Below are 25,282 nucleotides of genomic sequence, written 5' to 3' on the forward strand. Positions count from 1 at the left end.
TTGTCGACCGAGCTTCCTATTATCACGCGTACTGGGCCGCACGACCCTCTCGCGGCCGATTGTTCTCGAGCTCGACGCTGTTATAAGTCCTTCCTCTCCACCACCTCGTTCAGTTCAACAACCACATACTCACACACATCCAACCAACCTGAACAACAACGCTCAACTTCGCTTCTCTCTACGTTTGAGCAATTCGTACTACTCTTTACTCTTCCTTCCAAGACCATCCCCAACACTCAAGATGATCTCCACCGCCGGACGTTTCTATGTCCCAGGTCGTAGCGGCACCATGCAGAAGCTGAACCTCCGCCCATTCTCCTCTCCACAACACGTCTTGGACAGCAACCCAAGCATCTCTCGAGCGACTATCCAGTATGTCCTCGAAAAGCAATCACGCCGCCCCGAACTCCGGGATGCCATGGCTGCTCGTCGTAACGAAATACGCGAGCAGCACGCCATGAACCGACGCGGCATCACCATTAAAGACAACCTCATGCCCCCAAGACATTGTCGCTTCCGACTTCCCTTGAAGTTCGCGACCCCCGCAGCGGCGGACTGGAAGCAAGCCCAGCTCCACCGCATGGTCAAGCAGCATGAGGAGCGGAAGGGACTTGACCTTCAGATCTCCCACATGCTGCGTCTGAGCTCCATGAAGTACCAGGTATGTGGAATCGTCCTCCATCCCGCGTGTGACTTGTGGACTGACATCTTCAGATCAACTTCTGGCTCGAGGGGTTGAAGGGCGCGTGTGACGATCGCGACGAGTTCTCACGCCTTGCGGAACTTCTCCTCGAGGGCCTTCGTACGGTGGCGCCGGCCATGCAGTATATCGGCGCCCATTGCAAGGCGGCCAACGATGACATCGGCTGGGACTGGCACGCCTTCGTGTGGGTCCACACCTGGCTGTACGATCAAGTCGAGCGTGGTGACTTCGAGCCGGCAGATCTCACCGTGCTCAAGCGTCTGGAGGGCTTCGCGCACCTGGCCGGTCTCGAGCTGAAGAACGAGACGGAAGAGAAGGACGTCGATTTCTTCGTGCCGTCGACGGGTGCGGGTCTGCCGGCTGCAGAGCCCATGGAGTTGTGCGTCGATGTCGTGCAACTCCCGCCCGCGACTACCCCCCACAATGTCGTCGATGAGATGGAGGTGGAAGACTCCAGCACCGCTCTGGCTGTCCAGATCAGCAACTCTGGAGCCCCTGTAGCCGACGAGGCCCTGAGCGGTATGTCTTCTCTTCTCTTCACATGTGACTTTGCCAAATACTGACTGCTTCCAGATTCTCTTGTACTCTACTCATTCCCTAGGGTGGAGCGCTACAGTGGTGGGATCAAGCGGGCTGCCGGCGGCGATGGTAACACATCGTCGCCAAAGAGGCGTAAGACCTCTGACACAGACCCCGAGACCACCATTGTAGTCTCCACGCCGAAGGAGAAGGAGACCCAGAGCAGCGATGACATGGCTCTGGCGAATACGACCCCTCAGAAGACCAGCGGGACCATCCTCACCACGACCCGCACGCCCGCCTCGGCCACCGAATCCGAAGTCAGCACCGGCACAGGGCCCTTCAGTGCACTCTTCCTCCGCTCCCCGAACGACCTACACTCCTTCCTCGCAAACCCGCACTTCGAGGCTCTCTTCTGCGCGCAAGAAATCATCCTCTTCCACCACACCTCCAACCAGACCGCCATCCCACAGAACGACATCGCTATCCTGGCCCGCGCCTGCGACTACATCACTGCCAACGAGCACAACACGCGCTTCGACTGGAAGGGCCTTGTGCCTGTGCTGGCGAAGAGTTGGTTCAAGAAGAGGATGAACTCGTTGAAAGACCAGTTGCACAAGTACGCCGACATCAACAAGGCGAAGTACGCGAATGTGTATGCGCTGGGCGAGGAGGTGAAGAAGGTGGTGAGGATTATGGAGGGCTGCAGTTCGGTGGTGCCGCCGCCTGCACAGCGGGTTATCAAGGCGAGGAAAGCGAGGTCTTCGGGTTGAGGTTGTCGCCCACAAGGCACATATTCTGAAGACTTGGAGTCTCTGCATTCGTGGTGGGTGGCAGACTGACCTATCTTCCACGCTTTCGACGTCAGATATGACACCGCGGCTGCTTTCGATACCTCCAGCTTCAACTGCAACAACACGCGACCACGACGTACGGCGACTACGTATTGTACTCCATCAAAAAGGGCCATCGGAGCATTTGTAATTCTTTTCCCATTTTCTCTGTTTTCTTTTTGTTTGTTATACCCAGTCCTGCTCGTTTTGAATATTGGAGGAAATGATGGAATCAGACCTGGACTGGGAGTAATCGGAGTGGGATCTGTGAGGAATGGAAAGGAACATGCACACAGTTTGAGATAGAGAACAGAATCCCTATTTTCGAGAGAGTTGAAACATACCTCATCCGCACTGTACCGTCCATCTGAGCATTTATGGTTGACTGTCTTTACACGAAGCGTAGTGCTAAGTCTCTCTTCTGACCTCCCCATCACTCCCTCTAACCTCACCCTCAAGCAGAATTTCATGTCCATCTCCCTCCCTCACCCCCTGCGCGACCACCCACCCCACAATCGCAACACCTGTCATCAACCACCACGCCATGCCAACAACACCCATATCCAGACCCCGTCCAAACACCCAAGAAAACAAGACCGGGCCGATCGTTCTCGTAAGGCTGGAAACAGATTGGCCAATCCCGTGTACAGTGCCCAGAACCGAAGGGTGAGGACTGACATTGTTGATCAGGATAGCTGTGCACGGAAGTGCGAAGGTGCGGCCTAAGACCTGTATGAAAAGAACCACGATGATGGCGGCCCAGACGAACGGTCCACTGACGCCATCCGGTGGGGAACTCCAGCTTGGTACGCGGCTCAAGAACGGAGCGAGCGCGTACGTGAATGGGAAAAGTGCGAGGAAGATACGATAGCTATTCGCGGTTCCCAGACGATGGGAGAGATTTGGGTATATGAAGAGTTGTAGTGATATACCTATGACCCCAAGAATTGCGAGTGCGAGCCCGATGCGTGGTGGTGGGAGGGCCAGGCCACCAGTGAAGTGGAAGAAACCGTGAGGCTTGAAGCCAGGAGGGTGGGGATTCGAAGGATCATAGCGTGGTGTCGAAAGATATATGAACCATAGTGCATTGAAACCACCAACGTGCATGGCGAGCAGACCATGCGCGAAGAGCGTGATGATGAGGTTACGGGTCCAGATATGGCGGAAAGGAAGCTTTTGCCGCAGCATCTGAGTGGATTTATCGGAAAGTGTGCTTGTATCTGGACGTGCGGTCGTTGGTGTTGGCTGGAGCTCGAGACTGCTAGAGGCAGCCCACTCATCCTCTAGAACGGCTGTGTATCCGGCGTTGGATACAACGTGCTGGCGAAAAATATGTCGAGATATCCATCGACCTATGCGTAGACCATGATCAGGATTGTCTTTGCAAAGCTCGCTAGTTTCTTCTAGAAAGAAGATCACAGCCAACGCTGAGACGAGGAGAAACACGGCGCTCATCAGATTGGGCAATGCGTACGGCCATCTGATCATCCACTGCACTCCATGCTTTCCACCTAGTATTGAGCCTGAACCGAAAATAGAAGGATAGCTTTCAACAGGGTTGGCCAATACACCGCCTAGTATTATTAGCAAGAGGTACCAAAGGATAAGTAAGAACAGCTTCACCAAGTACGGGTCCGACGATAACCCCGATATTGAACGTTATCGGTAAGATCAGAAAAGCTCTGCTCTGGAATTTCTTCACCTTGATAATCTCGCTGATCATCGTTCTCATGACGCCAATATTTCCGTTCAGAACTCCACCCAGACATCTGCAAGCCACAGCCATAGGAAAGCTGTGTGAGAAACCGAAGCCGATAATACTGAGCATCGTCCCTAGAAGACCGATATAAATGACTCTTTTCCTGCCACCTTGAGGTGAGTCTGCAAATTTGCCCCACAGAATTGCGGTGAGAAATTGAGTTGCCGGAAAGGCAGCTTGTATGATGCCAGCCTGGTACGATATTGTCGAGTCTGGCAAAGATGGATCGAAGGATTGGAGTTGATAGAAAAGGTACGAGCCAAGGGACGTTTGTGTCAAGGGCTCGGACAGTCGTGCTAGAGTGATAACGAGTAGTTGGTCCTTGCGGGGGAGTGAACGCCATGATACGGGCTTCGCCTTCTCAGCTTGTGTGTTTTCGGCTTCATCAAAACGCGGAGGGGTTGTTCTAGCTGAGCTAGTTGCCTCTATACGAAGATCGCGTGGCCCACGCTGTCGACCGGAGCTTGACACGTTACTCTCCTCTTCGCTATCACTTGAGGTGTTCTTGTATCGTGCCATGTTTCGCCTTCTCCAAAAAAACAGTCGTGATCGAAGAAAAGTATGAAGAATCAACAACTGAAGCTTTATTCCCGAAATGCAAAATGACGTCTGAGGTTTGTGGCAACGTTAAGAGATTGTAATCAGCCTCCTTGTAGTGCACGCTCGTGAGCTCCCAATCTGTAACAGGTCGGCAATATCCCGTGTAGAGGGACTGAAGATGCCGCGGGGAAAGATACGGCGAAATCATGTCGAGCGACTGCAAATTCAACTTTGTACTATCGGACGTATCGGTAAGGAAAAGAGGCGAGCGGCGGATGCACTTGCATATCCGGGCTTGTTATTGGTCTTTGACGCGGCTGACAGAGGCGCAGCTTGCTGCAGGTCGGTAACATCAGTTTTGATAAGAGCTGAGAGGCTGCCTGTGACCAAGAGCCAATATTGCGCAAAACAGAAAAGAGTCCTTCGAGTCCCCACGTCGTTATCGATGGATGCGAGATGGGAATGGAGAGAATGGAAAGGATTTGAGGACTGTACCGATGTCAGCCCCACTAGTCTAGAGCGAATCGGGAATGGCGGGATGCAAACTGCTGTGACGGAAATCTGGTGGCAGGTCAAGCTCTCGGACAGTGGCGTATCAAGCCGGAAGAATGGAAGGAATATGTTCTTATGATTGCGTCCGTTTTGCAACTCGGCAACATTGCAGCTCGTCATATTAAGAACACTGAAGTATAATGTCTCACTCTACAATCTATCCATGAGCGATTTGCCACCCCTCAAAGCTCACTCTTCCCATCCTCCTTATCCTTCGAGAAATTGATACTGACGCTGTTGACACAATGTCTGTCGTCTTTCGGGTTTCCAAATCTCTCCCCCTTGAAAATATGTCCTAAGTGCCCTCCACAGTTGTTGCACACAATTTCCGTCCTCATCATGCCTAGTCCCGGGTCAGGCTTTTGCCCCACTGCGCCTGGGACCGCGTCCCAGAAAGCAGGCCATCCGCATCCAGAATCAAACTTGTGGTTCGCCTTGTACAAGGGCGCATCGCAACCGGTGCATGTGTATGTGCCCTCGGTAGGGTAGTGCTTGTTGTATGTGCCCGAGCCGGGCATCTCAGTGCCTTTCTTGCGGAGAATGCGAAACTGCTCTACTAAATGTTAGACATGCTGAGAGAGAAAATGAGGATAATAACATACCAGGCGAAAGCTGCGCCTGCCATTCGCCGTCGAGCTTTGAGACAGGGTACTTTGTATCGTCGGCCATGGCGGTGCTGGAACCAAAAAGTGCGCTCAAGAAGGGGATACTGGGCATAGAGCGCAGAACGGTGGCGCGTTGGGGGGAGCTGTAGATTGTGCGGCCAAGGGTTGTGGGGTTCGTGCGGAGGAAGGCGTTGGTAGTGTTGGTAACGGTGTGGAAGGCGCGAATAAGATTGGGGAAGGAAGGGAAGCGCATGTGGAGAATGTTAAAGATTATGGGAGAGTTGCAGGGCGAGTTGTGCTGACGAGCTTCCGATGCTGGTGAGGGGTGGCGGGGAGCTTGCGCCACTGAAGCTTTGACCGAACATTTGGAATTGCGTCATGACTTGGGAGAATTGTCAACTTTCCTTAGTCAACAACATGTAAATTCTACATCGCCACAAACTCGCAATTCGACGATTTCCGACTGCAGATTCATGTCCAACATGGTGAAGGACAGGCGAGACGCGCTTGTCGCTCAGGAACAAGGCCAAGTGATGCCTGGCCACAGCTGACTTGGTCTTACATTGGAATTTTTCAACAACTCCCTGCACATGGTTGCTGGCGTTTCAAACGATTACACGACTGCTATCCATCTGGCACCATGCTATGCGATAAATGTACACAAATGTTTGGTTTTGTTGCTATGTCTGACTTTACTGTTGGATTGAAGTTAAGAGACCATCACCAGACCATTGATAAGTTCATCATATTTTCTAGACAAAGTATGCGAACTTGTTTGGAGGCAGACACGACCCTGACACTGTAGTAACAAGCTATCTCGCGAAATGCTCTATCGGTATTGCCCGCAAATGGTACATGGTTGGATGTAGGATGTAGTTGTCGCTCCGACCTGGTGGTTGGCGTCTACATGGTTCATCCTTAGTCACTAGCGCGACGCGTATCCTCCTTCCAATCTTGCTCCGCGTCCGTTCCATTTACAACAGCCTTGCTTCAACACCCTGAATCTGCCCTGGCATTTTCCGACGTGCGTCGCGCCTACATCTTCATCTAACGGCTCTCAGTGACCGGTTTCTGGGACTGTGTACCGCGAGGAACCCGTTGTCACCGCAGGTATTCGGATCACGAGTCTCGCTCAAGCTCCACGAAACCGCCCTCCAGACGGATAGGTATTGCTGAATTTGGATACACACTTCGCTGTTCTGATCGATCATGCAAGTGATGATTATACTCCAATACTTGAAGGAGCAGGCGCAAACGTTGAGCTAGCTGGGATTTGACAGGGCAGTAACATGCATGTGCATCGCATCGCTGATGCCAATGTCACTTTTGAAATGACCCTGGCATCGAAGGCGTCTTTTGTTCATCACTAGCACCGAACCGAAGCTTGCACGGTCTTTCACATGTGGAGTGGTCTGCGTCAAGTGAGAAGTCCAGACGCATGTCGAAATGCCATATCCTACCGTTCCGAACTTCTCCAATGTTGGAACAGCGCGTTATATGCGGCAAGAGGTGAATATTCGCGAGCGTCGTAAACAGTGCGGCAGTGCCTTCCGTGGACTATCGCCACATCTACACGTTGAACTGAACCGATGTTCGAGTGCTTAGCTGTGTCTTCCTGCAAACCGTCACCCGAGAACGGTGTCCCGGCCCGCCTCCGTGGTTTTTGCTTTGGCTGCCTTCCACATCAAGTTGCCGTTAGCGAGTATGATATATTGGGCAATCTCGTGTGCCTCCCGTTCGCTTCAAGGTAGAAAGCTATTTACAACTATAGCCGACTCAAGCTCGCTTCCGATCTAGATCGCAAAAACAGCTTGAAAAATGAGCATCTAAAGCTGCAGGCTCATTCCTAAAATGTTCATCGAGACACGTGCGTTCCCTAACATCCTCCCTGCATTGATCCCAGGATATGTCTCGCAAACAAACCCATGGAACAATGCCCACTATGGATAGACCGATATCACCAGCCTTGTCCTGTCAACACTGGTCACACATCCCACCCACATGACCAAGTAGAGTTATACTGGTTTCCCCTCGCTTCGGGGTGGGCTTCGGTCTATACACCCTCCTTGGACCTGCATTGAAAACCGATAGCTGCTCTACCCTAGAGCATCCGCTATTAGCAGACAGATACTTGCATTAAGGGCGTTCGCAGATGTCTATTTAAGTCGCGAGGCTTTCGTCCCCAAAGCTTTCATCTCATTCCATAATTCCGCACTTTATTGTTCCACTTCCAGTCAACGCAAATATGCTAGAACTCAATGCCATCTGGCTGCTTCCTATTCTATCTCTTTGCAAAACAACGCTTGCTATCAACGGCTGCCCCGTTGCGGACACTGTCTATGCTGGCAATGGAGGCGTGCGTTACCGCATCTGCCCAGACACAGATCTTACGGGTGGTTCAACGTCGGTAAATACCAATGTTGCCTCAGTCACTGCATGTGCGCAGTTATGTGACCTAAGCATGAACTGCTTCAAAGCTGTATATGACACGCAGGATAAGACTTGTCATTTCAAGGCTCTTACAGGATTGAGTTGGGTGGCCAACGCGCGTTACGATGCGATACAAACGGAGCAGATCAACATTGCAAAGTGCCCCTATGTGGAAACAACATACACCAACAACGGCGTAAGTACACCTTGCAAGACTGAGGCACCGACAAGATGCGGGCGCTAACAGATGCGTAGAAGACGTACAAGATCTGCAAGGATACTGATGTTCGAGGTGGCAACGCGCAGAGCATTACCGGTGTTACAACCCTCAATGACTGCGCAAACCGCTGCTCGACTACTACGACATGTGTCCAAGCTGTGTGGGATTCAGCTGGCTCGATCTGTTACATCAAGGCTGATGCCACTATTAACACTCTTATTTGGTCTACTGACAAGCGTTTCGATGTTATCCGCCAAGATGTGGTAGCAAGTCCAGCTACCAATGGCGTCTGGTCCGACTTGGTACGGTTCCCAGTCATCCCTGTCGCAGCCTACATTGTTCCAGAGTACCCATCGCCATCACGCCTACTCATGTTCTCGAGCTGGGGTGCTGATACCTTTGGTGGAGAGGGTGGACGAACGCAATTTGCGGATTATAATTTCAACACGTAAGTTCACTTTAGAATGTTACATAGTCTCAACTCACTCGGCTCTACAGAGGTGTTGTCTCCGCTCGTACAGTTGCTGAAACTAAGCATGATATGTTTTGTCCTGCCATCAGTAGCTTGGAAGATGGCCGTATCTTCATTCAGGGTGGGTCTGATGCTGCAGCGACAAGCTTTTACCACCCCAGCAACAACTCCTTCACACGAGGCCCAGATATGAAAATGGCGCGAGGTTATCAAACGTCTGTGACGTTGTCAGATAATAGAGTCTTCACTATCGGTGGAGCGTATTCGGGCCCAAGACAGGGCAAAGATGGCGAAGTTTACAACCCCGCTACGAACACTTGGACCGCACTGCCAGGGGCCAAGGTCGCGCCTATGTTAACAACAGATGCCGAGGGAATTTGGCGCGAAGACAATCACATGTGGGGGTTTGGCTGGAAGAACGGATCTGTGTTCCAGGCTGGACCCAGCAAAGCAATGAACTGGTACGATACTGCGGGCACAGGATCTCAGACAGCTGCTGGTATCAGAGATTCTATCGATGATGCCATGTGCGGAATCTTTGTCATGTATGAACCCGGTCATCTCCTGACTGCAGGTGGGTCTTCGGACTACACCGACAGCCCTGCCAACGCCCGCGCACATATCATCACAATCGGAGATCCAGGTACCACTGCAGTCGTCGAACGCGTACCCGATATGGCATATCCACGTGGCTTCTCGAATGCCGTCGTATTGCCGGATGGCACAACCCTTGTCACCGGTGGCCAACGTCGCTCATTGGTATTCACAGACACAGACGGCATCCTTTACGCCGAGCTCTTCAACCCAAAAACCAAGACCTGGAAGACTCTGGCCGCTGAAGCAGTACCACGGAACTACCACTCAGTCGGCCTTCTGCTCCCTGACGCACGTGTGTTCAGTGGTGGCGGGGGACTGTGCTACATTGCCACTGTTGGTGGAAGTTCAGTGAATTGCAACAAACTCGTTGACCACGCCGATGGACAGATCTTCTCACCGCCGTATCTCTTCAACGCCGATGGCTCTGCGGCTACGCGTCCAGTGGTGTTAACGAACGCTACAAGTGTTCCTGTTGGCGGCAAATTGGCTCTGAATGTCGACTCAAAGACGGTTGACCCGGCGTTCGTTTTGGTCAGGATTGGAAGTGTTACGCATTCAGTGAATAGTGATCAGAGACGAGTGCCTCTAACAAATGTGGTAGCAGGCAATGGGACATTTACTGCCACGTTGCCGAGTGACAGTGGCATTGTTATTCCCGGGTTCTGGTACCTGTTTGCCATTTCCAAGGCGGGTGTACCGAGCGTGGCACGTACTGTGCAGATCACGCTATAACAACGATGTTCCCGGTCAGTGCAAGGCATGTACTCCGATCTTTTTTTCTTTGTTATGCCCACCCAAAAATAGCGGGCCAATGATACTTTATGCTGAGTGTGGCGCAGTCACTATGCCACTGTGGCAAAAAGCGGGGTGGGCATAACAAAGAAAAAAAGATCGGAGTATGAGATTGGGGACGAGAGCTCCTGTGTGCATCTCAACTCGCGACTGATATTTCGTTCGATCTTTTCTCTATCTTCAAGGGTCTTTTCTCAGACGTCATAACATGATATCACGGCCTCTAATCTCTCAATCGCGTGCAAGATTACTCATGTTGAGCAGCTCAAATTGAAGATTATCTAGGTTATACAATTCTTACATTAGATTCCTGCTTCAAATCCTATGCAATTCCATCGAAAAATCTCGTCCCCATCTACACTCACCCCGGCTCTCCTCAATCACTAGGATAAGAATGTCCCGTCATCTTCAACATGTTGCGTCACCGATGACGGCCCCGGCTCCCTGCCACGAAACAATCCTGATGTGGCAGGTCGGCAGCAACACCTTAACTCCAACAACGCAGTCTTTCCATCATCGAAATTCGAATGATAGATATCGATATCTATCCGCAGGGATCTAATACGCCGCGGAGAAAAGGTCCACTTTGGAGTTCGCAACTCATGTTACAGGCACCTTCCTCTTGCGGCTAGCGTATGCACCCCATATGCAGCCGTGTTGTAATACAAGCGACTCAAGATATGGTACCAAGTAACACCACGATCAACGTCACTTTTGGCTCCATTTCACTTAGGTGGTAGACGTGTCACGGAACGCAAAGACGGACAGCTAACAATGCTTTGGACAGCTCTAGTGACACTGCGAATAAGTTCAGTAGCACACAGGTTCTAACAAAGGATACAGCAGTTGGTAAAGCGAATACAGTAGCACAAGATCGAATTTAGGACACTCTATTGGCCCAGGGCCTTAATACCGTGAATGTTTAACTCCGCCTTTCGATGGTCTGCACCCTTTGCATATCAGACGGTTGAACACAGAAACGTATCACGACCCCGGCTTTCTTTATCGTACACAGCGACGTGTCTCCGCTACCGTGCCTTCCCGCGGGGTACCGGGCTCCTGTGAAGCACGAACTACATGCGGCAGTCACTCGGCAGTTTAGGGAAGTGCATGTCCGAAAACATGTATAAGGGCTGGAGTACGTTGTACCAGGAAGTTGCTGCTGTCGTTTGAACCTCATACCACCGAGACTGTCGATCGTTTTCAGCGGCAGTATGGTATCCGCAATGTTTGCTCTCAAGGTTTTTGTCGCTTTTGCGCCATTGACAAATGTCTGGGCGAGGTACACAAATAAAACGGCCTTACCTTTGTTGCTGGATGCGACGGGTGAGGAATTGACGATGGGTCTGGAGACGGGGGCTTTCACGAGTGTAGATCTCGTGCAGGTAAGATGGTCTCTCCGAATTGGTCTGCAATAACTATACTGATATACATAGGCGTATGTTGCTCGCATCCTTGAGATGAACGTCACCCTTCATATGGTCACCGAGATCAACCCTGATGCTTGGGATATCGCAAAGACATTGGACGAGGAGCGTGCGAGTGGAAAAATTCGGGGGTTTGTCACATCCACGCATCAATATTATGCACTCGATACTAACTTTCGCCAGACCTCTTCATGGCCTCCCAATTCTCATCAAGAACAACATCGCCACCGCCGACGAGATGAACAATACAGCGGGTTCCTTCTCGCTTCTTGGCGCCCGTGTCCCCCGCGATTCAACCATAGCGGCCAAACTGCGTGCTGCGGGTGCCATCATCCTCGGGAAAACCAACCTTTCTCAATGGGCCAACTACCGCTCCTCCAACAGCTCGAACGGCTGGTCTGCCTACGGCGGGCAAACATACGGCGCGTACTACCCTGGACAAGATCCCAGCGGAAGCAGCAGCGGGAGTGGCGTATCCGCCAGTCTGGGCCTTGCTTTTGCAGCCCTCGGCACAGAGACGGACGGAAGTATCATCAGCCCAGCACAGGTGAATAACGTCGTCGGCGTCAAGCCTACTGTGGGTCTCACGAGTCGAACTCTAGTCATCCCCATCTCGGAACACCAGGATAGCGTGGGACCCATGGCGCGCACAGTCAAGGACGCAGCGTATATCCTTCAAGCCATTGCTGGCCCAGATCCGGCAGATAACTACACACTTGCCATCCCGTGGGCGAGCAACTCATCAAACGCAACAGTCCCAGACTACGTAGCGGCGTGCACATTGGATGCGCTGATGGGGAAGCGTATCGGCATCCCGCGCAATGCGATAGGAACCCGCTCTGCTTCCACAGCCGCGATCTTCGACGCTTTCGAGGCCTCGCTCGCCGTACTACGCTCCGCTGGCGCAGTCATCGTGGAAAACACGAACTACACAGCCTACGCTCAGTACCTGAACTCCACAGCCGAGGACATCGTACTCTCGGCAGACTTCAAGCCCAATCTCGCAGCGTACCTAGCGCAGCTGACGTACAACCCAAACAACGTGACTTCACTGGCGGACGTGAGGGCATTCACGCAGAGATTCCCCATGGAAGACTATCCCGACCGCGACACAGCCGAGTTCGACGCATCACTCGCTCTGAACTTTTCCAACACGGATATTCAGTTCTGGAACGCGTACCAGCAGGACTTGTACCTTGGCGGCGAAGGTGGACTGCTAGGCGCGCTGGCTACATATGACTTGGACGCTGTGGTTGTGCCTTCTCGCGTTTCGTCTGGCATCTCAGCTATCATCGGTGGCCCGGTTGTGACAGTGCCCATGGGCGCGTATCCGGCTAACACTACGGTTCGCACGAATTCGCGTATGGATCTCAATGCCACGGCGCCTAATATCCCATTCGGCCTCTCGTTTGCGGGGAAGCTGTGGAGCGAGGAGAGCCTGATTGGGTTTGCGTATGCGTTTGAGCAAAGGACGAATGTTAGGGAGAAGGTGAAGCCGTACGTGCAGCCGAGTCTTGAGATTAGCGATTTTCTTTGAGTGAGAAGACGGTATGAGAGGAGGTAATATATATTAGACTTGGGTTTTAGTAGCAGGGATGAAGACGTTGAACATGATAAAGGACTTTCTCCGAAATTGATGATGAGGCTTCTCTTATTTTGACGCGACTTGCGGTACTCCACCTGCCGATGGAACGACAATATTCCTGCATTTGAATTTGTCGCGTGAAACCGATGTCTATCCATCTTGCTGGGAATCTTGATCACACAACTTGGCTGGAGGGATTTCGCATCAAGACTGTGTCAACATCTTCACTCATGTGGGTGATTGTTGATATTCAAGGCCGAGCGCTGACTTGAGGAAGAGAAGAACTTGCAAATCGGCAAGGGGCTGAAAGTTCATCATTCCAGCAGATAAGGCTTTACGTCATGCCATCATGGAGTAGTCGAGAGCCTTTGATAATCATCGTATGAAGTCGTGACCCAAATCTATATTTTTATCGTGAACATCGTCAGTAAAGCCTCTTTGCCTTACCTCAATGTGCGCTTATTCAAAGTACCCCGGGAACAACCACTGCAGCTTCTTCTCCGCCTCCTGGCCTCTGCCTTCCTTCTTCGTCATAGCGCCCGCGAACCGCATCTGGCCTTCCATGTGCTTCGCCAACACCAACTCGCCATTCTCCTCCTTAGTGAGCTCATTCAACACGGCAGCCATGAACCGCTGAGCGTTCTCTGCATTCGCCTTCATGTGCGCCATGACCATCTCGACATTGACATCCTCTTCGCCGTTGCCCCTCCAGCAATCGTAGTCAGTCGCCATGCAAATCATCTGGTACCCGATCTCGGCCTCGCGCGCCAACTTCGCCTCGGGTAGCGCGCTCATATTGATAACGCTCCCGCCCCATGTGCGGTACATGTTCGACTCAGCGCGTGTGCTGAACTGTGGGCCCTCCATGCAGATAACTGTCCCCTTGTCATGCAGTGTGACGCCTTCGCCCTCCAGACTGTGTCCGCACCGCCTGACGATCTCCGCCAGTCGCTTATCGAATGGGTCACCGAAGCCCACGTGTCCAACCATGCCCTTCTCGAAGAAGGTAAATGGCCGGATACCCTTTGTACGGTCGATGATCTGGTCGGGAACAACAAAGTCCCGGGGTCGGATCTCCTCCTGTAGAGAACCCACGGCGGAGAAAGCGATGATAGTGCGTACGCCGAGATGGCGTAGGGCGGCGATGTTGGCTTGGTTCTTGACCTCGTGGGGCGCAAGCTCGTGGTGGAGACCGTGGCGCGAGATGAAAGCGATGGGAATAGACGCCCCAGTGGAAGGGGAGGCGTGCGTGACGATGCTAACGGGGGAGGATGGCTTGCCCCATGGTGTGTCGATATCAAGTGTAGCGGCGAGGGAGAAGCCGGGGAGCGACGAGATGCCCGTCCCGCCTATGACGGCGATGTGGACGGGTGCTATCAACATGAGCTATGTCCAGAAGCAGGTTGGCAAGCCAAGCGCGTACCATCGTATGTATTAGGGACGCCGGCCATTCTGCGGTAGGGAATTGAGATACGACGGAGGAAGGTATGTGGAAGAAAAACTGGAGAGGGTACAGCAAACTTGACGCGTTGTAACATTCACCGAGGGGTCAAAGTCGGCGCGATAAACAATTTTGACAGCGCGGGGCAGACCCTGATGGCGTCATTGGCCAATGAGAAAGCGTGTCCGTGCACGGCCCTTCTATCTCTACTTCTGATGATGCGCGATAGATACAAGCCCACACCTCATATCGAAAAGTAACCATCCCTTCTGTTAGCAGTGCTTGATACTGTCGGCTTGGTATCAGTGATGAGCCATCACTCCTCGTCCTCCCCTCCTTCTCCATCCCCACTTGCTTCTTCATCCTCGTGTTCCCCCTCGTCCTCATCTCCAACAACAGACGTGAAATTTTCATCGTCATCATCAGAACTCACAGCAGCTTCTGAATGTATCGCCTGTTGTAAGATTTTGTGTGCTTCCTTCTGCTTATACTGCGAAAGTCAGCATGTGCGCATAGCTATATGAAATGTATAAGCTCACAATTTCGAAGTCTTTCCTCCATATCTGTGAGAGAATTGAATTTCCTTCAATGGTAAATTCTTGAGGGCCACACGCGCCACTTTCAACAAGATGTACCCGAACATGGTACCCCGCATCTTGGAGTCGTTGTACAGTCTGTAAGATGAAGGTTACAACTTCATCTAATACCCACTCTAGCCTTCCGAGAGCACCGCCTGTTCGCATGTCGCCCACTTCGAGTCGAATTTCGAGCTTCGTGCCTTGCTTGAAGCCGAACAATGACTCTAGTTCAGATAGAAGCGCTATAGGCAACTGTTTGTTGCAAGACCCATCCCAGCTATCGGGAGTGTTGTTGAGACCATTGAATCTGTATCGGCCACAATCGATTTCGAACCGCACATGGGCGACGAAGGTGACTGGAATAAAGCCAAGTTCCCACTGGTCCGTAATTCGGAACTTGGGAACGATATCGAAATGAGCACCAAACGTAAAACACGTAGTTCGGTAATAGTGTTCACCTAACTCTCGGAGAACGGAGGGGCTGACATAATCAGGATTCCACCAATGGTCCAAAAGAACATCGCTAGATGCGTCATATAACCGGAATTCGGATTCAGATTTCGAATCGAAGTAACTCATTAGGGGTTCCCAGCCTACTTTATGGTAATGTGGTATGAAGACATTTGACTCTGTATTGATATAACCGTACACCATATCGCGTAATTCGCTGGGAAGCGTATGATACATCTTGTCACAGAAGCTGAGACAGACGGCCTTTGCGTATTCTTCGATTGTCGCATCAATGTCCGACTGCTTTATAAAAGCGCTCTGTTGGAGATGATTCTTTTCGCGTCGCTTTGCCTTTATTTTCTTCTGGACGGCCTGCATCTTGCCGTCGATCTTCGTTTTATCGTTCAGCAACCTACGAAGTTGATCAGCAGGCCACTTCCCTGATAGTAGACGTACTCACTCGACACATCTTGAGCGAAGGCGCTCGCAATCATCGACGTGTGTCACCACTTGCTCCATCGCAGACTGCAATTTGCTATTGGCAGACTGAATGAGGCGATTGGGGGTTCAGCTGGTGATCTGTAATAATGCTGAGGTGAAGTGAGGTCAGTGTCGGTACGGAGCGCACGAAGTGATGGGAGATATTGGGACCGACCTGCCCCACAGCCCCACTACTCAACGCGTATTCACGTGCCTTCTGCGTTCACCGCGAAAGTGAAAGAAGTGTTGCATATGTTAACAGGATTAATCTCATATAGGTCAGTATAGGCAGCGGCATCATTCATGGTCAGTAGTCATTTGGTCCCGGCACACACTTTCTCAATGTAAGAGAACTGGCTCTTTGCTCTCACACAGGCTTGCAATATCTATCAACTAGTGAACTTGATTTGCAAACACGTCCGTATCTTACTGGTGTGCCTCGCCCTTGTCACCTTGTCTACTAATCGCTATCTGTCAGTCGTTGGGTAGTGAAAACAAGCCGCCTGGGGGTTCTTTGCATCTGCATACTTGGACAGCCCAATTAGACGAATTGAGAACGAATGCGTCTTGTAATATGTATCTTGCTGAGCCCTCCCTCCTCTAAGGTACCTTAGTGATGAGTACAAGATCAGTGGACATACACTATCCTTATCTTTGCAGACGCTGCATGAAACACATGCATCTCGCGACCGAAGTCTCCCGACGAAGGGTTAGACTCACCGCCCTCTCAAGTTCGCCGCAGCACCTCCTGAGGCGAGGAGTTCAATTCCTTTCCTTTGCGTCATGGACTCAGTCCCTTTTGGTTGACGGGAGTTCCCTCAAAACGTTTGTGAAGCGTCTACACTGGCTTCAATCTTGGAGCTAGATGGCATTTGCTACTTCACGACCTGGAATCAGATAGGAAATGATAGAAAGAAAGAGACGTTACGTCACGAATCGGAGTTTTATTGGTGGGGAAGATCGGATCTGGCTGACGTAACCAAACACAGGGCGAACCTGCCCTAAAGGATTTACCGAGGATGAGGCTGCCACCTGTCAGCCTATGAAATCTTCAACATTACGGCGCACCATGTCTAGACCTGTATACGTTCTACGTGTTGGAGACCCAATTCGCAATCCCTTGTGGTCTACATAGTACCTGTAGAGGTCCAGACACAAACAAACGACCCGATTCGCCGTAACATCAAGCGGGGCAAGATTTGAGATTCATCTAGGGCGAGTTTAAGGAAGGAGATACTTGGCGACTTGCTATATAAACTCGAGACCTGGACGACACTGAGTTCTGCTACCTCTTTATCGATCATCTTTATCACTTCTTGGTTCCTTATGCAACATGATGGCCAAACGACTACTACATCTACTCCCTTTCGTCCATGCCACGCCTGCCTACGCCACGCCTGGGCAGAATGAAGAGAGTGACGTCGCATCTCCACGATGCGACTCATCAGCATTCTCCAAACCAGATTTGGGTTCTCATATAGAGATTCTCTCTTTCTCGGCAGTTCATCAAAGTAATTACACCAGCGTGAGAGGAAGTCCTATACTGCCCGCTCTGAACGAGTTGAGTTTCTGCCAGGTCCAGGTTTACCTCACTCACAAAGGCACCAACGACAAGGTCCTCGTCGAGGTATGGCTTCCTTCCACTCATGACAACTGGAATGGTCGCTTCCAGGCAACTGGAGGCGCAGGCTTTGCAACTGGCATGTTCAGTGCCCAACTCGGTGTAGCTGTGCAAAACGGCTGGGCAGCTGTGTCGACGGATGGCGGACACGATCCAGACCTCGCCAAAACAGGCGATGCTTCGTGGGCGTTGAACGAGGATCGCAGCATAGATTGGAACCTATTCAACAATTTTGCTACGAGAAGCGTTGTCGAGCAGATCGCAGTGGGCAAGAACATCACGGAACAATACTTCGGCAAGAAACCTCACCATTCGTACTGGAATGGGTGTTCGACTGGAGGTCGACAAGGCTATGCTATTGCGCAAAGATACCCGCACCTGGTTGATGGCATCCTTGCAAATGCGCCTGCAATCAGCTTCGCACATTTTGTTACGGGAGAATTCCACCCACAGATCACGATGAAGCTTCTAGACACTTACATGTCGAAATGCGAGCTTGAGTATTTCAGATGGCAGGCGATCGAGCGCTGCGACATGCTAGACGGCGTACGTGATGGAATGCTCGAGGACCCGGAAGCATGCGACTTCGATCCCAACGGGCTTGTGGGTGACACGATCGAGTGCGATGGAGCGGAAGTGCAGATTACCAAATCGATGGCGCAACTCGTTATCGAAATTCAAAAAGGCTTCCCGGCCTCCGGGCCTCGTGTATGGCAGGGCCTTGCACCTGGAGTTCCCATGGACGCACTCGCGGGCATCAGTGTATCAAGCGAGGGCGTTCGCTCGCAGCGGCCCTTTCCTATCAGTTCTAGTTGGCTCAAGAACTTTCTTCTCCGGGATGAATCATTCAACCTTTCCAGTCTGGAGATGCCTCAATTCGTTGAACTATTTGCGCAAGCTAGCTATGAGTATGGTGCTATCTTAAACGCCGACAACCCCGACTTGTCGGCTTTACAAATGTCAGATACGAAGCTCCTTACGTGGCATGGTCTGAACGACCAGTTGATACCATTTCAAAACACCGTAGCTTACCGAAAACGAGTTGAAGGGGCAATGGGAGGAGCGCAAGCAGTTGACGATTACTACCGCCTCTTTCTGGTCCCTGGTGTTCAGCATTGTGGGGGAGGTGATGGACCCGTTCCAACAGACCCCTTGGCTGCCCTTATCACATGGGTGGAGGATGGCCAACCACCAGAAACACTGGACGCGGAGACCACAACTGAGTATGGAGAAACGATCACAAGAGAGCTGTGCGCTTGGCCAGCGAAGTCTAAATACATGGGCATTGGAGATGCGAAGCGGGCTTCGAGTTGGAGCTGTGAGGGGGGAACCGAGAGGCTTGAAGATCTTGATCTTGATAAGCGGGATGAGCAGGTACAATTTTTGGGCATGCAGATGCAACCGCAGAAACCAGGATACCGTTTGAGGAAGGACGACGACAACAACGACAACGTGGAGGATGGCGGACGCACCGGACAGGTATTGGCAGGGCTGAAAGATCGATTGGAGGGTCTCGACCTTGGTTTGATGATTGGTTAAGTACAGTTCAACCACAACTCGCCGGTCTCGGCCGAGCAACGCAATCACAGCAAGAACATGCGATTTCGCAAAAAGTTAACATCACTATGATACAATCACACTGACCAATTTGGTGGTTTGGGGTCGACTATAGTTCTAACGAGTAACCCTAACATAGGCTCTTGGCGACTACGTCAACTTCTCTGCATCTGGGACACTTTGTAACTCGCCCCATGTCAAATCAGCGACCTAAGCCACGCGGTGGTTTCGTTCTTACAATCTTCATCTTTAGTAAAGCACACGCCGCTCGTGGAAATTGCGACATCTTCCCGAACCTTATTTTGAAGCGCCGAAACGCTAAACAATGCTTGTTTGACCAAGGGCACTCCCACGAAACGTGCTAATCGGCTGGTGTGAGGTCCGACCGGGCAATTCAGTTCCTAATATACAGCCACAGCAAAAAAAGCATCGCTCGGTCTTACCTGATTGGCGCTTCACGTGATGAAACCTACTGATTATACATACAAGACAAAAGGTTATTTCTTGATGTGAAACATCCATAGATGGCACATTTTGAAACTTTCAAAACTAAACGTCCTATCCCAAATGCGGAAAAGAGCAAAAGCCATTCTATATGCGAGTCTTGGTAGGCTTGATACGCATTTATTTGTTCGGGACTCTACTTTTTGGTAAGCGACCTACTATCTTTTTCTCGTAACAACTCTACAATTATGAACGCCTCAGCTACTATCCGGGCGTCCTACGTTCGTGCCTCGCGAAGCAGTTTGATATTGCCCTCTCAGCGCCCATTCTCGTTTCGGATCTCCTTCGTCGACTTGGAAGCGCGACCTCCAATAGACAATGGAATCACAAATTTTGAGCCTTTGGGCGACTTCGTTCACAGCGAGAAGTGCGACACAGATCTCAAGGACTCTGCGATGTATTTCGATGGAAATAAATCGTACATCGACGACCATCATCTCAACGGGGGGGCTCCATATCAGGAGATTGACCACTGGGCATCATTTCGAACGCGGCTCAAGAAGATGTACACAATCTTCCCTTACCGCGATCCGATCTGGCTCGTCGCAGTCATGTTCGTCATTGGCAGTATCGATCTCGTCATAAACGCATTTTTCTGCCTCCTCCCGCACACGACTCTCTCCACGGTTTCTGACACGGAGGAAACAATCGCTATTCCCTCTACCGTGCTAATTGGATCCATTCTCTTCCTTGCAGCCGCCGTTTTCGACACCCTCGCTGCACTCAATGTGGATTGCGGTACTCTCGAGACAAGCGAAAAGGACCTAACACAAATCACGTATCGGCCAACACTCATCGGAACTCCGGAGTTCAAATGGATACCCTCATTTACCAAGACCGCCGAACTCACGGTGACTAGTGTAGCCTTTCAAGCCGGGCTTATCGTGCTGTTTGGTGGCGTCATCTTTATGTTCGCCGGCATCGTCGATTTCCCAGGCGTGGTTTCTGAGGAAGACCCATTGTTCGGCACTGTTGTGTTTGGACCACAGATCTTGCATGGCGCCCTATTTCTGGTCGCTAACGTCATGCTTGCTCTCTCCGAGCAGGAGTGTTGGTACTTTCCAAAGGTTCGAGACCCTGACTGGCAAGGCGCATTCTTGAACAGTGTGGGTGGACTTGGATTTATGATGGCTGGGTTCTTCTTGTTTCGAGAAGATCAAGTTTTGTCTGCGGCGGCCGCTATGGCAGGGAGTTGGGCGTTCTTGATTGGAAGTTTGATGAGGTGGTATGTTGTCATGGATGTTTGGTAAAACGCAAGTGAATGATCGCACAAGCTCTAGAGTTGTTCAATTGATGAGGTTTTGTATTCCAGTCTAGAGCCTTTCAGAAGTCACATAAATCACACAATCTGTTCGCCTTTAACGTTGTGGTGTTTGATAATTGCAATCTTGTGTATCATGTGAATTGAAGACACCAATAGCACGGTCGGGTGAATTATGTGGAAGTCGCAGTTCGGGCGACATTTTCCAGGGATATTGTAGTCTCCGAGCTGTGTATCGTATGCCCCTCAGAAGCTTATATATGCACATCGTCATCACAGAAGGCTATTGGAGAGGAGCATGCTTATTTGTATGGAATAGGATCGAAACATATACCAGCCAGGATTACTCCACGAACTGTCACCATAGCAAAGTTTCCAACATTGTCAGTTTCTAGCACGATTTTTAGAGACCACAAGTGTATGATTTGACGTTATTATGGGTCTACTCTCAACTCTACATTTGAATCTAGTTGCAACAAATATATGACTGATTACCGAAAGATTGACAAACCATCAAAGCACGAAGAGGTTCACAAACGCGCTTGAAGCTCCTTCATGCACGGGTACGTACGTAGGGTTGATCAATCGTACACCTTGCTACGGAAGTTTGCCTTCCTCCTGAGTGTTGGCTTTTCGCTCTCCCCATCTTCCAAGGATGTTCCCGAGGTACTGTTTGTGCTAGAGGTTATACGACTATCCACTGTACTATCGGTTCTCGTCGAATCGAATGAGGGCTCTTTGCTGCTTCTAGATACGGCGTTCGATTCTCCATGACTTGATGCTGACTCGGAAAACTCTGATGATGATGATGTTGATAATGCTGATGACAATCGATTTTCTTCGTGAATAGGATCTTCAGAAGTAGGGCCGGCCGTTCTTATCTGCTTATGCTTCATGCTGTCTCTCGGGATGGAGGTATCTTGTCGAGCAGGTGACGGCGATGAAATTGAGTAAGAAAGTGGCCTGCCGGAGCGAATGCTAGAAGAGGAACCAGTCAAGTTGGAGGAAACAGCTGTGAGACTTTGATTGGTGTTTTGGGAGCCCGTGTCTAACTTATCCACAGATAGACCACTCGATAGACGAGACGGGTTGTGCACACTGGCAGTTGAATGTCGGAGGCCTGGTTGGGCAGCACGCGGCCGACCTTGAGCACCGGTAAGAGACGGATGTGGTGTATCTGTCATTCTTATGGGTCTTCTCGGCGCGTCTCTATGGTCTTGATCTGGTGATTTTGGCTGATACTGAGAGTGGCTGGTACTTTCAACTCTCCTACGGCCCGGCATTTCGGTGGGAGAAGTCGGACGTCGTCTGACACCCACAGGTGATGGAAATCTAGCAGGGACTACTCGATGTCTAGACGGGTTATCAAAAGATCCGCTTGGGTAGAAGCTCGAAGACGGCCATCTTGTTGGGGATGGCTGTCTGATGCTACCGGGATAGAGGGTTCGACCAGAATTGTAGGTACGATCGTCGCCTCTCCCAGGACGACCCTTATCCCGCAGATTTTGACTCCTATCCTCTGTGTCTAGTTCATCTTTCAGCAATCCTTCCCTTCTTTTTCCTTGATTCGACCTCCACTCTCCCATTGCGCGTCGTTCTAGTTCGAGGTCAACTTCTTCTTCTTGCATGGCGTGCTGTCTGATTTTCTGATCTTCTGTCCACGTCTTTCCATCATCCGTCCGGTGCTCTTTCTTATCTTTTTTCTTATTTGTGACCCAGATCACAACATTCAACCCAGAAGGCCCTTCTTGGATGACATCCTGAAAAGAACTTTGGTGCATTTCAAACGCGTCAGTATCATCCAAAAAGTCAGAACCAAGGATAACGTCGAAAGGGCAGCCACGCAGTACATCGAAGTCGATGTAGTCGTCCGTATATGATGGAGCGATTCCCCATCCCGTCACGAATGACCACTGAAGACGCAAGCGACCAGATACAGTTTCTGTGCTACCATCGGCAAACTGCAAAAGTTGGCAACTTTCGGGAGGACGATACATGTCGAGGAGCCAGTCGCGTTGCTGCACGTATGCGTAAGATAGCAGATTCGGCTCAGCACCGGAGTCAGGGAGTGCACTACACTCCTCCGACTTCAAGCTCCCCCTTAACCTTCGACTTGGGGTGCCACAGAGATTCACCACCCTTGTACGGAGTGCACGACCTGGTTTAGGTATACGACATAATCGATATCGATGGTTCGTCATCGTCTCTGTCCTGCTCAGAAAACTAGAACCAATCATGATATCGAAGATGCAGTCTTTCAGGACGTGAAATGTCACATCGTAGACTGAACCAACTGCAGTATCGAACTGCCACGTCGTCGTGATGCTACCGATGGCAAAGATTGATCGTCCATGCCCCATCACGAATGATGGACGATCATCATTCCAGACATATTCAATCCTGACGCCTAGCTCCTTTGCAGCATCCTCTGCTATGAAATTGTCGTCTGCTCCGGTATCGCACAAAGCAACCACACGTTTTCCATTCATCAAACCTCTCAAACCTTCTAAGGTATCCTGCCTCTGTGTACGGGTTCGGCTAGTCATACTAAGACGACTGCTCCCCATGGTTGTATGCTTTGAAGCACGGTTCGGTATCGGTTTCTTCGAAGTATCAGAGTTATTATCTCTTTTACGCATATAATTCTTAGCTTCCGTCAACTTCGTGCGTGTTTTCTCCTCTCGCAAACCTGCGAGTGTGTATTCAGCGTCATATCTCGCCCGCTTATCTTCATCACCTATGATCTCGTACGCTTGCTGAACTTTGCGAAACTCATCAATCTTGTCCTCCCTCATTAGCGGGTCCGAAACTTTATCCGGATGGCATTTGAGCACCAGCTTTCTATAAGCTGACTTGATCTTAGCTTGGTCGACATCTCGGGGAAGTCCAAGAGCGAGATATGGGTCGGGAGGAAGAGTCGTCATAGTAGTAACGTTCTACCTGTGCATTCAGTTCAGCCTGATAAATAGGGTGGGCATCGAGGTCAAACCAGCGTATCAAAGCAAGGCGCGTTGCCTTTAGAATTGCTGTAGCAGTTGTAGATTTGGGAAACTAGAACAACACCGCAAAGTGCTTCCCGAAGTTTCAGACCTCGCAAGTTGTACAATTAGGCCGTCATATAGTAATTTACCTATGGGGGCTGAGCTTCGTCGACCCCGCACAGCCTTGCACAGCCACATACAGGTAGCGATGATCTCCACCATCAATCATTTATCCCATGCCATAAATAAAGTAGCGCCCTCTCATCTTCACCTTGAGGACCGATAGACTTCGATATCTCTATGACGTCTTCAGCATCAACTAAACCCTTCCACTCACACGCAACTTTTGCGGACTTTCTCGCTTCTGACCCCGAACTCCTCGTCTTTCGACGCTTCGATCTACTAAATGCGCGTGCGCTTCTCTACCTACAATCCGAGCTCATGACACTAGAGGTTCAACTCCTCGAGCTAGACAAGGAAGACATGAATGATGGATCCATGGACGTCATGCTCGCCGCAAGGTGTTTCGAGGTGTTAACATCACGTGCCGCGCAGGATTTTCCACGAGAGGCGGAGAGAATTGAGTTGATACGAAGAATCCAAGATGTCTCATATCGGTATAGTGAGTATGCACTTTCGGGGAGTTGAAATTGGAGGTTTTGATGGCGATAGGTAGATAAGATGCTCGTTGTGCAAAGCCAGGTTCAGCAAATCGCAGCACCGAAAACACGCGTTTGGAACGTGTTTACCAACTGGTTTCGTCAAGCGAAGCCCTTTGTTGGACATAGTCGGCATCTGTTGCGGAAGAAGACCAAGGAAGATTTCGTAGCTATCGGAGCTGTCGGGGATCACGATGTCTTGACTAGGGTAGTGGAATATTTGACAGGACGTATTGTTGCCGTAAGCGCTTCCGTTTGTTGCAAATGCACTCACTGACACTATCTCAGTGGAAACGTAGTAGCTCGAATTCTCAGGAGGCGCCGATGTATTATAAGCATCAGACAGTCGCAAGGATCATCACACTCATCAGTATCATCGGCGCAACACTGCTTCTGGAAGCTGCCATCGTTGGACTGTACGTGGTCACCAATGATCATGTACGATTTGTACTAATCGCCGTCTTCATCGCGCTGTTTGCTGTGGCATTATCGCTGTTTAGTAATGCCCGACGAGCGGAGATGTTTGGGGCAACAGCTGCGTATGCTGCTGTTCTTGTAGTCTTTGTTTCAGGGAACCTGAGTAGCGGGGGTACGAAGAGTTGAAAATAGGGTGGCGCCCATGATTCTCGTCTAATTCTTCTGATAGCTCCTATATTCGAAGCGGTAGGGAGATTTTTGGTATAAGTTTGAGTACTGCCGTAGATCTTATCAGACAC

General features: G+C 50.8%; 10 protein-coding genes across 10 annotated transcripts; 5 read left to right on the forward strand and 5 right to left on the reverse strand.

Moving 5' to 3' along the window:
- Nucleotides 1–2,463: 2,463 nt before the first annotated feature.
- On the reverse strand, nt 2,464–4,333 carry P153DRAFT_303373 (MFS general substrate transporter; the record flags this gene model as incomplete). The annotated part of the gene is made up of 2 exons (XM_033664508.1): nt 2,464–3,578; nt 3,679–4,333. The coding sequence occupies 2 exons, from the start codon at nt 4,331–4,333 to the stop codon at nt 2,464–2,466; spliced, it is 1,770 nt and encodes a 589-aa protein (XP_033518428.1).
- A 633-nt stretch (nt 4,334–4,966) lies between these two features.
- P153DRAFT_327864 (SelR-domain-containing protein) lies at nt 4,967–5,975 on the reverse strand. The gene is made up of 2 exons (XM_033665341.1): nt 5,509–5,975; nt 4,967–5,459 (listed from the first exon to the last, which is right to left on the reverse strand). Exons 1-2 carry the CDS (start codon nt 5,762–5,764, stop codon nt 5,089–5,091), a joined length of 627 nt encoding a protein of 208 aa, XP_033518429.1. The 5' UTR covers nt 5,765–5,975; the 3' UTR covers nt 4,967–5,088.
- Nucleotides 5,976–7,674: 1,699 nt separating this feature from the next.
- P153DRAFT_143357 (copper radical oxidase) lies at nt 7,675–10,230 on the forward strand. The gene is made up of 4 exons (XM_033662123.1): nt 7,675–8,137; nt 8,197–8,609; nt 8,660–9,987; nt 10,070–10,230. The coding sequence occupies exons 1-3, from the start codon at nt 7,757–7,759 to the stop codon at nt 9,960–9,962; spliced, it is 2,097 nt and encodes a 698-aa protein (XP_033518430.1). The 5' UTR covers nt 7,675–7,756; the 3' UTR covers nt 9,963–9,987; nt 10,070–10,230.
- Nucleotides 10,231–10,416: 186 nt separating this feature from the next.
- P153DRAFT_426862 (amidase signature enzyme) lies at nt 10,417–12,986 on the forward strand (the record flags this gene model as incomplete). Its single annotated transcript, XM_033672627.1, has 4 exons — nt 10,417–10,526; nt 11,212–11,407; nt 11,459–11,580; nt 11,633–12,986. The coding sequence occupies 4 exons, from the start codon at nt 10,417–10,419 to the stop codon at nt 12,984–12,986; spliced, it is 1,782 nt and encodes a 593-aa protein (XP_033518431.1).
- Nucleotides 12,987–13,493: 507 nt separating this feature from the next.
- Nucleotides 13,494–14,485, reverse strand: P153DRAFT_379944 (Methylthioadenosine phosphorylase; the record flags this gene model as incomplete). Its single annotated transcript, XM_033669893.1, has 2 exons — nt 13,494–14,407; nt 14,458–14,485. 2 exons carry the CDS (start codon nt 14,483–14,485, stop codon nt 13,494–13,496), a joined length of 942 nt encoding a protein of 313 aa, XP_033518432.1.
- A 131-nt stretch (nt 14,486–14,616) lies between these two features.
- On the reverse strand, nt 14,617–16,096 carry P153DRAFT_401576 (uncharacterized protein). The gene is made up of 3 exons (XM_033671915.1): nt 15,964–16,096; nt 15,015–15,915; nt 14,617–14,965 (listed from the first exon to the last, which is right to left on the reverse strand). The coding sequence occupies exons 1-3, from the start codon at nt 16,020–16,022 to the stop codon at nt 14,792–14,794; spliced, it is 1,134 nt and encodes a 377-aa protein (XP_033518433.1). The 5' UTR covers nt 16,023–16,096; the 3' UTR covers nt 14,617–14,791.
- A 948-nt stretch (nt 16,097–17,044) lies between these two features.
- On the forward strand, nt 17,045–19,303 carry P153DRAFT_371344 (tannase-domain-containing protein). Its single transcript, XM_033669249.1, has one exon. The coding sequence runs from the start codon at nt 17,320–17,322 to the stop codon at nt 19,141–19,143; it is 1,824 nt and encodes a 607-aa protein (XP_033518434.1). The 5' UTR covers nt 17,045–17,319; the 3' UTR covers nt 19,144–19,303.
- Nucleotides 19,304–19,728: 425 nt separating this feature from the next.
- P153DRAFT_426865 (uncharacterized protein) lies at nt 19,729–20,915 on the forward strand (the record flags this gene model as incomplete). The annotated part of the gene is made up of 2 exons (XM_033672628.1): nt 19,729–19,768; nt 19,867–20,915. 2 exons carry the CDS (start codon nt 19,729–19,731, stop codon nt 20,913–20,915), a joined length of 1,089 nt encoding a protein of 362 aa, XP_033518435.1.
- A 2,719-nt stretch (nt 20,916–23,634) lies between these two features.
- On the reverse strand, nt 23,635–23,850 carry P153DRAFT_303279 (heat shock protein DnaJ; the record flags this gene model as incomplete). The annotated part of the gene is made up of 1 exon (XM_033664503.1): nt 23,635–23,850. A coding segment is annotated over one exon (216 nt), but the record flags the coding sequence as incomplete, so codon positions are not given.
- A 357-nt stretch (nt 23,851–24,207) lies between these two features.
- P153DRAFT_391077 (uncharacterized protein) lies at nt 24,208–25,169 on the forward strand (the record flags this gene model as incomplete). The annotated part of the gene is made up of 3 exons (XM_033670999.1): nt 24,208–24,529; nt 24,584–24,807; nt 24,855–25,169. The coding sequence occupies 3 exons, from the start codon at nt 24,208–24,210 to the stop codon at nt 25,167–25,169; spliced, it is 861 nt and encodes a 286-aa protein (XP_033518437.1).
- Nucleotides 25,170–25,282: the final 113 nt, after the last annotated feature.

This window comes from Dothidotthia symphoricarpi (assembly GCF_010015815.1).
Source record: "Dothidotthia symphoricarpi CBS 119687 unplaced genomic scaffold P153scaffold_25, whole genome shotgun sequence".
NCBI classification, from domain to species: Eukaryota; Fungi; Ascomycota; class Dothideomycetes; order Pleosporales; family Dothidotthiaceae; genus Dothidotthia; species Dothidotthia symphoricarpi.